Raw genomic sequence first — 12,853 nt, 5'->3', positions numbered from 1 at the left:
TGTGAATTTCTGATACTATTGATTGATTTTAAGTCACCCATTGCCTCCAGATAACACTGAAGTGTTATTTCATCCTGTAGATCACACACAGAGAAGCTTTGTCTTGGAATCCTAAGAAACTGTCTTAAACCTGTCTCTCTGATTTATAACTATAATTACTGACCGACTTCTACCCTAGGATGATAACACATTGTTAGCAACCATATCTAAATAGTCCCTAAAATTTAAGCAGCAGTTCTAAGATTTTTTTCACCAAAATACATTAATCTCAATTCAGTTCAGTTCAGTTACTCAGTCGTGTCCGACTCTTTGCGACCCCATGAATTGCAGCATGCCAGGCCTCCCTGTCCATCAACAACTCCTGGAGTTCACTCAGACTCACGTCCATCGAGTCAGTGATGCCATACAGCCATCCCATCCTCTGTCGTCCCCTTCTCCTCCTGCCCCTAATCCCACCCAGCATCAGAGTCTTTTCCAATGAGTCAACTCTTCACATGAGGTGGCCAAAGTACTGGAGTTTCAGCTCTAGCATAATCCCTTCCAAAGAAATCCCAGGACTGATCTCCTTCAGAATGGACTGGTTGGATATCCTTGCAGTTCAAGGGATTCTCAAGAGTCTTCTCCAACACCACAGTTCAAAAGCATCAATTCTTCGGTGCTCAGCTTTCTTCACAGTCCAACTCTCACATCCATACATGACCACAGGAAAAACCATAGCCTTGACTAGAAAGAACTTTGTAGGCAAAGTAATGTCTCTGCTTTTCAATATGCTATTTAGGTTGGTCATAACTTTTCTTCCAAGGAGTAAGCGTCTTTTAATTTCATGGCTACAGTCACCACCTGCAGTGATTTTGGAGCCCCAAAAAATAAAGTCTGACACTATTTCCACTGTTTCCCCATCTATTTGCCATGAAGTGATGGGACCAGATGCCATGATCTTCATTTTCTGAATGTTGAGCTATCTCAAATAAGCATAATTAACCACAGAGTGCTCCTTTCTTTTTCCTTTTTTCCTAAATAAATCATTTCATGCCAGCTTCCAACTTCCTGGTTTCCTTTTTCTTCCTCATTGGTAGTTCTGCTGTTTGTTTTGTTTTTCTTTTCTAAGTGCTGCAAATGTAGCCCCCGGTTACACTGAAAATGTGAAAATCCAAAAAAAAAAAAGTTATTAAAGATAGTCACATGACCCAGAGATTTAGATAACTACTGGATATTTTTTACATAAATTATTTTTATTGTGCAAAAATGTCATAATTCATAATGATTAGACTTCTGGATATTTTTGTACTGGATTACACACTGTATCTTTTTGATCTGTCACTGACAAATCCCATCCACGTCATGTGTTGTGTGCCATTCAAGAGCCCTGCAACTTCCCTGGTGGCTCAGACGGTAAAGCATCTGTCTACAATGCGGGAGACCTGGGTTCAACCCCTGGGTTGGGAAGATCCCCTGGAGAAGGAAATGGCAATCCACTCCAGTACTATTGCCTGGAAAATCCCATGGACAGAGGAGCCTGGTAGGCTACAGTCCATGGGGTCGCAAAGAGTCGGACACGAATGATCGACTTCACTTTCACTTTCAAGAGCCCTGCAGGATCTTTCAAGCCAGGTCTCAAACTTGAACTTCAAAGTCTGTCTTAACTCATCCTCACTTGATCTGCCCCTAACACATTCCACGTGAGAACTTAGGAGGTGATGTGCTGGCATAATACTAATACTTTCCTAGTAACACATGATTCGAGGACATACCAATGTTTTATTTTTAGTAAATTTTTTCTTGAAGTATAACATGCATTTTTAAAATGCACAGATCCTAAGTACATAGTAGGACGAATTTTCACAAAGTTAAAACATCCACATAACCCGCACCCACCCAATCAAGAAACAGAACGTTATCTCCCTTGCACAGTGGCCAGGTAGCCCTTCCTATCTCTTTCATCCCCACCAAGAGGAACCACTCTCCTGACTTCTTAACACCATAGATTAGCTTTGTCTGACTGGCTTTATATCAGTAGAATCACTCACTACTCTTTTGTGTCCGGCTTCTTTTGCTTAACATTTTGTGAGCTGTATCTATGTTGTTGTGGGTCATTCATTCTCATTGCTGTGTAGTATTCCATTGAATACATATGCCACAAGTTGACTGTTGATGGACATTTGTGTTGTCCAGGTTTTACCAATAATGCTACTGCTATGTCACAACAGTCTTGAGGCACCACCTTTTTTTAAAAGTGAACTACAAACAAGATATTTTTGCATTTGCATCTTTTTCTCTCTTTCTCTGCAGAACACTATTGGAGAATGGCAAACTGTTTTCTGCATCGCTGCTGCTATCAATGTATTTGGTGCCATTTTCTTCACACTATTCGCCAAAGGTGAAGTGCAAAACTGGGCTATCAGTGATCACCGAGGACACAGAAACTGAAGGAACCAATAAATAATCCTGTCTCTATTAATGTATCTTTGTTTATCATGTAACCTAAAAGTGCCTTTGATATTTTAATGTGTAAGCAATCTATATACAAGAAAAAATTATACTGTATTAGATTTGTAAGGCTTGTAATCATGAAATGTCACTAGTTGCCATATAAGCAAAATTAGCTATTTTTAATTATTATTAACCTGTTTGCTGGAACTTATAATTCAGGGTCACATACCTGACTGCAAGTCAGGCAACCCGCAATAGGGGAGTTCTATTTACTTATAAGACCGTACCTAAAGAGATGAGCTGAAATAGACCCTTCTATACCTTTGCTTAATTAAGGTGGATAATAATTCTCAGGTCTTGTTAAACATCTGTTTTTGTACACCTTCCTCAAAAAATTATTTGTCATCAGCAATCCCTGACACATAGGTCTCAAACTTTAGCCTCTTCACGTAGCTGGCAGCCACTGTATCATTCAGCCCGGCAACTTCACTGAGGGAAGCATGCCCAGGCAGCTGCCACACGTCCCCTCTCTGGCTTCAGGGACAGTGCCCAGCACTTAGGCAGCATCCAAGACCAGGGTCAGTGCCAAGGCTTTGGATGGTATTCTTCCCCTGGGGCTGTTAATGTGTAGATGAAGCCCTGAGCCAACAGCGACAGCTCGATCCACAGTCATGATTTCCATGCACCCTCTCCCTTCCCTTCCCAGCGCATGTAATCTGCAAAAGAAAGTGTGATGCCTAATTAGCCACATATAACATCATCCTTGATGATCCTACCTTCACATGGATCAGAGTATAAATCTTCAAGTCCTGTGTTCTAGGAGCTACATCAGAATAATTAAAATATAAAATGAAGAAAAACATTTTTTTCTGTCTTACACCTAAGTATCTGGTTGCAGTTCAAGGTTAAAGTGACTTCTACTTCCACATAACCTGCAACCGGTGGTGTAATCATCTTTAGTGTTGATTTCTGAAATCTTATTTTTCCAGTTTTTCCTGGACCATCTTCCAGTGGTTTTGAGCATGCTTCGAGGGCATTTATGTGATTTAGAACTTGATTTATGTTTCATTGTGTATGTTCAACACTACCTGTAATGTTTTAACTAAAGCTATTTAATGTAATATGATGTGTATACATTCTGTAAATTAATTTTTAAATCTGTAAATAGCTTTAAGTTGCTATGGTGATATTTCTTTTATAAATCAAAATAAACCTTTTCAGAATGACTTTTTTGGGGGATCTGACAGTTCTATGATATCTTCTAGTATCCACAGTGGCTACTTTACATCTTTTCTGCCATCTTCCTCAAATCACTGGTCGACCTCTGCATGCATCTCTACCACCACCTGGGCAGGATACTTGGTCCTCTGAGTGATGCAGCATCACAAACCCCTACGGCCATCAGCCTGTCCTTCCTGCTCTCAAAAGGGTCCACTCTTCCCACTAAAACATATGCTTACATCAGTGATTATATCTTCTCCACCTCCACTAGACCTTGCTTCAGTAATTTCTCTTTAATTTGCTTCCTCAGTCTCTACCTCTCTTCTTGTTCTTTCCCTTCTGTCTCAAAGACACACAAAAGCCTTCTCTAGCCTTTAAAAAGCAAAAATACCAGGGACTTCTCTGGTGTCCTAGTGACTAAGACTCTGCACTTACAATGCTAGGGGCCAGAGTTCGATCCCTACTCAGGGAACTAGATCCCACATGTCCCAGCAGAGATCAAAGATCCGGTGTGCCCCAACTAAGACCTGGCCAAATAAATAAATATTTTAAAAAATACAAAACTCTCCCAGGGACATAAAAATGGTCCAGTGGTTAGAACTCAGTGCTTTCACCGCCAGGGGCTGGGGTTCAGTCCTTGGTTAGGGAACTCAGATCCTGCAAGCAGTGCTGCTCGGCACAATAATAGATAGATGATAGATAGATAGGGCTTCCCTGGGGGCTCAGATAGTAAAGAATCTGCCTGCGATGCAAGAGACCTAGGTTCAATCCCTGGGTCAGAAAGATCCCCTGGAGAAGGAAATGGCAACCCAATCCAGTATTCTTGCCTGGAGAATCCCATGGCCAGAGGAGGCTGGCGGGCTACAGTCCAGGGGGTCCCAAAGAGTCAAACACAACTGAGCAATTAACACTTTCACTTTTCACTTTCAGATAGATATAGATATATACACACATATATATGGAATATTTCTAGAGCGATACTCAAGAGACTGGAAACAGCAGTTCCTCCTGTAGAGAAAAAATGGTCTATGGGGTGGGGGAGGTGGAAAGGAGATTCATTTTCACCTTTTGAAACGTGACAGTATAACCTAGTCACATAAAAATATCACTTAAAAAACAAGACACCTGTTACTCAAGCTACTGTGTAATCCCCACCAGGCTTTCCACTACCTAACGGACATCCCCAGTGAGCTGTCTTCACTTCACCTGAGAAGTTTTAATCCAGCCTCACTCCCTCACCCCGTTCCCCCAATAAACAACTGTTCCCATCATGATCTTCACTCCCGTTAAGAGTTTCATGCCCCTGTCACTGAGGCTCGGGCTTGAAGTCATTTGTTGTTGTCTTCCTCCTCCCTCATCTCCCACCTCACCCTCAACCCTGTTTATAATTAACCACCTGTATTTTCCATTCTAGTCTTTTTAAGACTCTGGAATTTTTTAAATCTCTTTGGCTAGCTTTCAAATGGATCTTTGCAGCTTTTGTTTCCACCTGGAATAGATAAGTAATCTCACTGCCTTTAGTCTGAACCTCTTCTGCCTGACTTCCCACCTGTGCTGGGTTATTAGTCCAAGTACATCCCACCTCCCAGACCAGGATGCCCCCACAGGGTGAAACACTCCCACCCCACTTCCCTCTGCCCACCCAACAATTCCTTTACCCAGTATGCTGCAGATCAACGGGGTCACAAAGAGCTGGGGAGACTGAACAGCAACATTTTAGTTGCGTAACGAATACTTAGTAAATAAGCCTTTATTACAGGTATTGATTTTTTTTAACTCATATATTACTTTTTCAATAGACTGTTTTCTTCTCAAAAAAGAAACTGAATAAATGCAGAAAGGATATGCTAACCTCAAAGTAAGTTATAAGTGGCAGTCATTGGTGAATGGTTTTGAAAGTATTTGAGAATAGCTCAGTCTGATATAGGCAAAGTAATTCTCCCAGCTATACAGCAAGTATTTTCCACACATTCATCAGGTGCTGAGCAATACAGTGTGAAAAAAGCAAACGCCTTCTCCCATGAAGTTCACATCCTGATTTATCAAACCTTTTCCTTCATGGGGTCCGGCCTTGGAAACCTTCTATGGAGATTGTCACTATCCACCTAACAATCAAATCCAGGGCAAACAAGCATGCCAGCTGACCTCGGGAAGCCGAGTTACGAAAGAAACAGAGGCAACGCTGGAGTCAGCAGTTTGTGTTAACCATTGTAATGTCCTTCCTACTTCAGCCTTTGTTTCATTTTCAAGAAATCAGAGATGTTTGAATTTAGATCCTATTGCAAAGTAAATGATTTCTCTGAGGGAAGTTTATCACTGTTAAATAAAATTGCCCCAACAGAAAAATAGTGGTCAAGTTTTTAAAGTTAAAGACAGGAAGAGCCCTATAGGAAACGACCTACTTCCTCTTCCTCTCAGGAAAAGCATGTTACTGCCTCAGATGACTAGATATGAGGTGAACGTCTAATTTCCGTTTTAAAAATAAATAATCTTTTTCATAGAAATGTAAAGTGGATCACAACGCCTTTTCAGATGCCTCTGTCTTTTAGAGCAACCATAAGGAAAGCCAGTTATAAAAGTTTGTGCTTTAAGAGGGTAACAAAGAAAGTAATTTCTTGGAGCTCTGCTATGGCAAGCTTTGAGTACAGGAAGTACTGAAACCAAATGAAATGTAATCCCTTTTCCTGCCACCCTTTTCCGTGTGCCTTGATGAGGAAGAACACTAGTAGTTTTCCGAGTGCCAGCTTACTTTCACTTTACCTTGGCGTAGGGGGAGGAGGAAGCTGACGTCCTGCCCTGCCAGTCCTGTGCTTTTCGGTGAGGAGCCACGATTGCACAGCTGAGCTAGAAAAGTAGTCAAGTGACCGCTTTCCTCTCACACAGTCTCCCTGCAGGGATAGGCTGCGCTTGGGACAGGGAATCCTCCTTCTGTCCTAAATATTGTGTTAAGTCTCTTCCTGTCACGCTCTCTTCAGCAGAAACCACTTAAATATGCTAGCCCTTCGAGGGTCGCTGCCTCTGGGGGATCAAGTGCATACTGGCCTCATGTTGCATTAGAGCCATTGATAGCCCTTCACTTTGAGTATTTCACAGTTTCACCTTCACTCCACAGCCTGAAACTTGAGCTTCCCACAGAAGCTTGGTTGAGATTGACAGTGATCGAGATAGGATATACAGCCTTTTAATGCTCAAGAACTGTTTGTGAAAAGTATTGGGATGCTGTCAGAGGAAATTTCAATCGGTATATTGTATAAATTACCTATACAATATTTATGATGTGTGTGCATGCTAAGTCACTTCCATCGTATCTGACTCTGCGACCCTAAGGACTGTAGCCCGCCAGGCTTCTCTGTCCATGGAGATTCTCCAGACAAGAATACTGGAATGGGTTGCCGTACCCACTTCAAGGGGATCTTCCTGACCCTGAGATCGAACTGGTGTCTCTTGTGTCTCCTGCATTGACAGGCAGATTCTTTACCACTAGCACCACCTGTGAAGCCCAATATGTATGATAATACACTTTTTTTTCCCCCGCAACAAAGCTGCTGTGCTTTGAGTTGTTCTGTCATTAGCGGCAGGGCATTCACAGAGGTCTCTTTTTGATCGTCATCAGCTACATCAGCATACGATAGGTGACAGTATGTGTATTTCACTGTCACATAGATTACCTCGCTTAGTATCCACAGATATACAGCCAAATATGCAGGCAACAAGACTTAAAGCTGGGATCCAAGATACATGCTCTGTTAATGGAGAGATCTTTGCAGCTTACAGGAACCCCACCAGCAATCTTGGCTCCCCGTGCCAACTTCAACCAAATAAGCCCACTGACTCAAACTATTACACTGAGTTGGGAATTTTGTATCACTATCTCAGCTCCATGTATGATATTAGGGAATGTGTAGTTATTCTATGTTTATTCTATAGCACTATGAATCTTTTTAATGTTTTCTACAAACCTAAGTATGTTGATATGATTCAGTTGCTTCTATGGAAAAAAAAAATAATTCATTATTTCTATTCCTGAAATAGAAAACATTTAAAAAGGGGAAGGAACAGAGGAGCCAAGGACATCAACAGTGACTCTGCAACTACTATTCCTGCTATCAGCAATGATGGGTGGTGGTTAGAGCCCGCTGTCCATGTCTGAGGAGCTCAAAGCAATCCTGAGAAAGAAAAACGGAAACTTGAGAAATCAGGCTCCCTGACTTCAGACTATACTATTAAGCTAAAGCAGTACGGTATTGGCACAAAGATGGACTTATAGATCAATGGAACAGAATAGGAAGCCCCAAAATAAACCCATACACATATTCTCAATTAATCTACAACATAGGAGACAAGAATAATATTGAAGAATATTGAAGTTTCTTCAATAAGTGGTGCTGGGAAAACTAGACAGTTACATATAAAGAATGAAATTAGAACATTCTCTAAGACCGTATACAAAAATAAACTCAAAATGTATTAAAGACCTAAATGTAAGACCAAAGACTATAATACTCTTAGAGGAAAACATACGCAGAAGAGTCTCTGACATAAATCACAGCAATATCTTTCTGAACCCACCTCCTTTGTTGTTCAGTCGCCCAGTGGTGTCCGACTCTTTGCGACCCCGTGGAATACACCTCACCAGGCATCCCAGTCCCTCACCATCTCCCAGAGTTTGCCCAAGTTCACCTCCTAGAATAATGAAAATAAAAACAAAAATAAGCAAATGGGACCTAATTAAACTTAAAAGCTTTTGCACAGCAAAGGAAACCATGAACAAAATGAAAACACAATCCTCAGTATGGGAGAATGTATTTGCAAATGAAGAAATCAATAGGGGATTTATCTCCAAAATGTATATTTTGTATAAACAACTCATGCAGCTCACTATCAGAAAAACAAACAAGCCAGTCAAAAAATGGGCTGAAGATCTAAATAGATATTTCTCCAAAGAGGACACATAGGTGGTTAAAAAGCACATGGAAAAGTGCTCAACATCACTAATTATGAGAGAAATGCAAATCAAAACTACAATGAGGTGTCACCTCACACCAGTCAGAATGGCCATCATCAAAAAGTTTACAAGCATTAAGTGTGGAGAGGGTGTGGAGAAAACAGAACTCTCTTAAACTGTTGGTGGGAATGCAAATTGGTACAGCCACTATGAAAAACAATATGGAGACTCCTTAAAAAAACTGAAAATAGAGCTACCAAATGATTCAGCAATCCTATTCCTGGTCATATATCTGGAATAAACCATAATTTGAAAAGATACGTGCCCCCCAATGTTCTTTGCAGCACTGTATACAATAACCAAGACATGGAAGCAATCTAAGTGTCCATCAACAGAAGAATGGATAAAAAAGATATTGTACATATATACAGTGGAATATTGTTTTTGTTGTCATTTAGTTGCTAAGTCATGACTGACTCTTTTGTGACCCCACAGACTATAGGACTCCTCTGTCCATGGGATTTCTCAGGCAAGAATACTGGAATGGGTTGCCATTTCCTTCTCCAGGGGATCTTCCCAACCCAGAGATCAAACCCGTATTTCCTTCGCTGCAGGTGGATTCTTTACCACTGAGCCACCAGGGAAGTCAACAATGGAATATTACTCAGCCATAAAAAGAATGAAATAATACCATTTTCAGCAACATATATGGACGTAGAAATTATCATACTAAGTGAAGTAAGTCAGACAAAGACAAACATCATATAATACTGCTTATATTTGGAACTTAAAAAATGATAGAGATAAGCTTATTTACAAAACAGAAACAGACTCCCAGACTTTGAAAATAAACTTACGGTTACCAAAGGGCTTCAAAAGGTGGTGGGGAGGGATAAATTAGGAATTTGAGATTAACAAATGCACACTACTATAAAATAGATAACAAGAACCTACAATATAGCACAAGAAACTCTATTCACTATTCTTTAATAACTTATATGGGAAAAGAAGCTGAGAAAGAATGGATATATGCATACGTACAATTGAATCACTTTTCTATACACCTGAAAGTAACACAACATTGTAAATCAACCATACTCCAATATAAAATAAAAATTAAGTTAATTTTTAAAAATCATGTTTGGTTCCCCTCTGGGCTTGGACCTGGTTTGAGGTGATATGGCTAACTGTACCGGGAAGGCCAGGACCACTGTCGGTTCAGGATAATGTTGACCTAGTGCCTCCTGCAGGAAGATAGTGAAGAGAATCAGCCTGCACACCAAGGACGCCTGCTCCTTCTGTGGCAAAACCAAGATGAAGAGGGAAGCCGCAGCTCACGCATGAAAACGGAGGCTGGTGGGACCTGGACCACAGCACCACTGGTGCCCTCACAGTGGAGTCGCCTTAGAGACTAAAGGAGCTGAAAGAACAGCAGAAGCAACACCACTGGAGACATCACCAGCCTATAATAAAGAGTTAATTAATATAACAACTACTCCAACAGCAAATTGTGTTTGAACACTGCCAATGGAAATACAAATCATTACAACATTTTTGGAGAGTAGTAATAAGTCAAAATTAAACATATTCATTAAACCAGAAAGTCTGCCTATGGTAATCTAGCTTAAAAAGTACTTGAACAAGCACCAAGCATTTTTTAGAGTATTGTCAGTTTTTCATCAGTAAGGACATTGTTAAAGAAGTTATGGTACATTCATATAAGAGAATACTATGCAGCCATTAAAAAGTAACCATGCTGAAACAGAGACATAGGAAAATGTCCATACAATTTGTGTGAATATGAAAAAGAGCTTATGAATATGAAATGAAAAAGAGCTTTGAATATGAAAAAGAGCTATCATATTATAATACAATAATACATTATCGTATTATATTTTTGTTAAATTATGGATGTGTTGATATATACATGGGAAAAGATCTGTTAATAGCAGTAATATAAAATTAGACAGTGAAAAGAAAAAAATACTGGAAAATATCTTTAGCATTTAGGAACAGGGGAAAATTATCTTTTTTTTAATCTTTTTTTTTTTTGGTTGTGCTGGGTTTTAGTTGAGGCACATGGGATCTTTTTAACTGTGGCATGCAGAATCTTTAGTTGCGGCACGTGAGATCTAGTTTCCTGACCAAGGATTGAACCTGGGCCCCCCGAACTGGAAGCATAGAGCCTTAGCTACTATGCACCGGGGAAGTCCCTAGGAGTAAAATTAAGTGGTCTTCACTACATTAAGTACTTCTCCCAGCAAAACATACCAATCAAAGTTAACAGATACTGGAGTAGAGGAGATTGCAACATCTTGTCTGTAGAAGAGATTACTATCTAGAATATTCAAAAAGCTCCTACAGATCAACAAGAAAAAGTGAGAAAACCCAACAGAAAAATGAGCAGTGAATAGGCAATTCACTTAATAGAAGACAAGATGTCGAACAAGTATATGAAGAGCTGATTAAATTCCCTTGTAGAGACTGGTCCAGTGGTCCAGCCAGGTGGTCCAATGGCTAAGACTTTGTGCCCCCAGTGCCAGGGGCCTGGGTTCCATCCCTGGTCGGAACTAGATCCCACATGCCGCAACTAAGCGTTCAACTAAAAATCTTGAGTGCAGCAGCTAACCCAGCACAGCCAAACAAATAAATATTTTTTTAAATAAACAAGTAAAAAACTTCACTGGTGGTAGAGTGCATAAGAATCCTCCTGCCAATGCAGGGGACACAGGTTCCATCCCTGGTCGGGAAAGATTCCACATGCTGCAGAGAAGTCAACCAAGCCCCAGTGTGACACAACTACTAAGCCTGGGTGCTGCAACTACTGAAGCCTCGGAGCCCTAGAGTCCATGTTCCACAAGAGGAGCCACCGCATGAGAAGCCCATGCACCGCAACCAAGAGTAGCCCCCGATCGCCGCAGCTAGAGAAAGCCCTTGAACAGCAACGAAGACCCAGTGCAGCCAAAAATGGAATAAATAACTCTAAAAAGAAATAAATACAAAGGTTATTTTTTAAAAAATAAACGAATCCCTTGTAATTAGAGAAACAAAAAGAAATGCAAATTAAGATATTCCTTTCAAACCATCAAATTAATAAAAATTAGAAAGTTTGATGCCATCAAGTGTTGGTAAAGGATGTGAGGAGGTGGAAATTACTGTCCACAGGGAGAAGGGACTATAAACTGGTGTATCCATTCCAGAAAGCAAAATGATTGCATTTAAATTAAATAAGAATATATCCTTTGCCCCAGCACATTGCCCCACATCAGGTTATTTGTACCAGAGTAATTCTTGCTCAAGTTCTGAAGGGAACAGATACACCACGCTGTTCCTTGCGACAGAGCTGGAGGTGAGCCAGGTGTGCCTCATTAGGGAAATAGATGAGTAAAATGTGGTGAATTTTACTGAGGAATGATATCACGTAAGAACATGCAGAGACCTCAGAAAGTGTTGCATAAGAAGACTTAATAGCACAATAACCACTTCCAAACATTAAAAACCCATACCAAAATGTGATATTTTCCAGAGATACTTGCATAATGTAGGACATACAAGGATCACAGAGTGAATGGTGACACAGGGGAGGAAAATGAAAAGAGAATTAGAGAGAAGAAAATTAAAAATAAAAACAATGGGCTTGCCCCGAACCTAAGGTTCTATAAACAGAAGAGTATTAGATAAAAATAATTTTTAAGCAGTAACTCTGAAGGTGTTGAAGATGGGGGGGAAATAGTTCACTTTCTTCTGTTCACTCTTCTTCTGCATTCTTCAATTTTTTTTTAGAATAACTGTGCATTACTTTGATAATTAAAAATAGAGATATTACAGAAGAGTAGTCTTTCGGAATATTAGGGAAATGTTCATAATATGAGGTAGAGTGTGATTCCATTTACTTTTGTTTAACAGCAGCTTTTTGAGATACAATTCACACAACATAAAATTCATCTTTTTTAAAGTGTACAGTTCAATAGTTGTTACTACATTACAGAGCTGTGTGCCCATCACATATTTAATTCCAAAACATTTCATCAGCCCAAAAGGAAATTCCATCTCCCCAAGCTCCAGTCCCTGCCAGCCACTAATCTAGTTTCTGTCTCTAATGTGCTGTCTGTGTGTCTGGCTTCTTTTTAGCATAATGTTTTCAAAGTTCACCCACTTTGCAGCATGCATACACATTTCATTCTTTTCAGTCCCAAATAATATTCCATTAAATGGATAGATCATTTTTTTTGGTTATCCAGTCATCAGCTGAATTCC

General features: G+C 40.1%; 1 protein-coding gene and 1 long non-coding RNA gene across 11 annotated transcripts in view; one reads left to right on the top strand and one right to left on the bottom strand.

Moving 5' to 3' along the window:
* SLC17A5 (solute carrier family 17 member 5) overlaps window positions 1-3,656 on the top strand; it is a 76,403-nt gene extending 72,747 nt beyond the window's left edge. For all 9 annotated transcript variants that reach the window (XM_070795747.1, XM_019967036.2, XM_070795744.1 and 6 more), the window contains one exon: window positions 2,290-3,656. In XM_070795747.1, coding sequence (XP_070651848.1) covers window positions 2,290-2,443 — 154 coding nt within the window. In that variant the 3' untranslated portion in view covers window positions 2,444-3,656. The remainder of the gene's footprint in view (window positions 1-2,289) is intronic.
* The window catches only part of LOC139184879 (uncharacterized), a 35,506-nt gene that overhangs the window by 20,742 nt on the left and 1,911 nt on the right, over window positions 1-12,853 (bottom strand). The window contains exons 2-3 of one of the 2 annotated variants that reach the window (XR_011568367.1): window positions 8,221-8,334; window positions 6,412-7,817 (exon numbers count right to left, since the gene is read on the bottom strand). This is a non-coding gene — a long non-coding RNA (uncharacterized lncRNA). The remainder of the gene's footprint in view (window positions 1-6,411; window positions 7,818-8,220; window positions 8,335-12,853) is intronic. The other variant, XR_011568366.1, reaches the window with a different exon arrangement.

Source organism: Bos indicus, chromosome 9 (assembly GCF_029378745.1).
Source record: "Bos indicus isolate NIAB-ARS_2022 breed Sahiwal x Tharparkar chromosome 9, NIAB-ARS_B.indTharparkar_mat_pri_1.0, whole genome shotgun sequence".
NCBI lineage: Eukaryota > Metazoa > Chordata > Mammalia > Artiodactyla > Bovidae > Bos > Bos indicus.
Note: the sequence above shows the minus strand (reverse complement) of the source record. Positions and strands in the feature narration are given on the sequence as shown.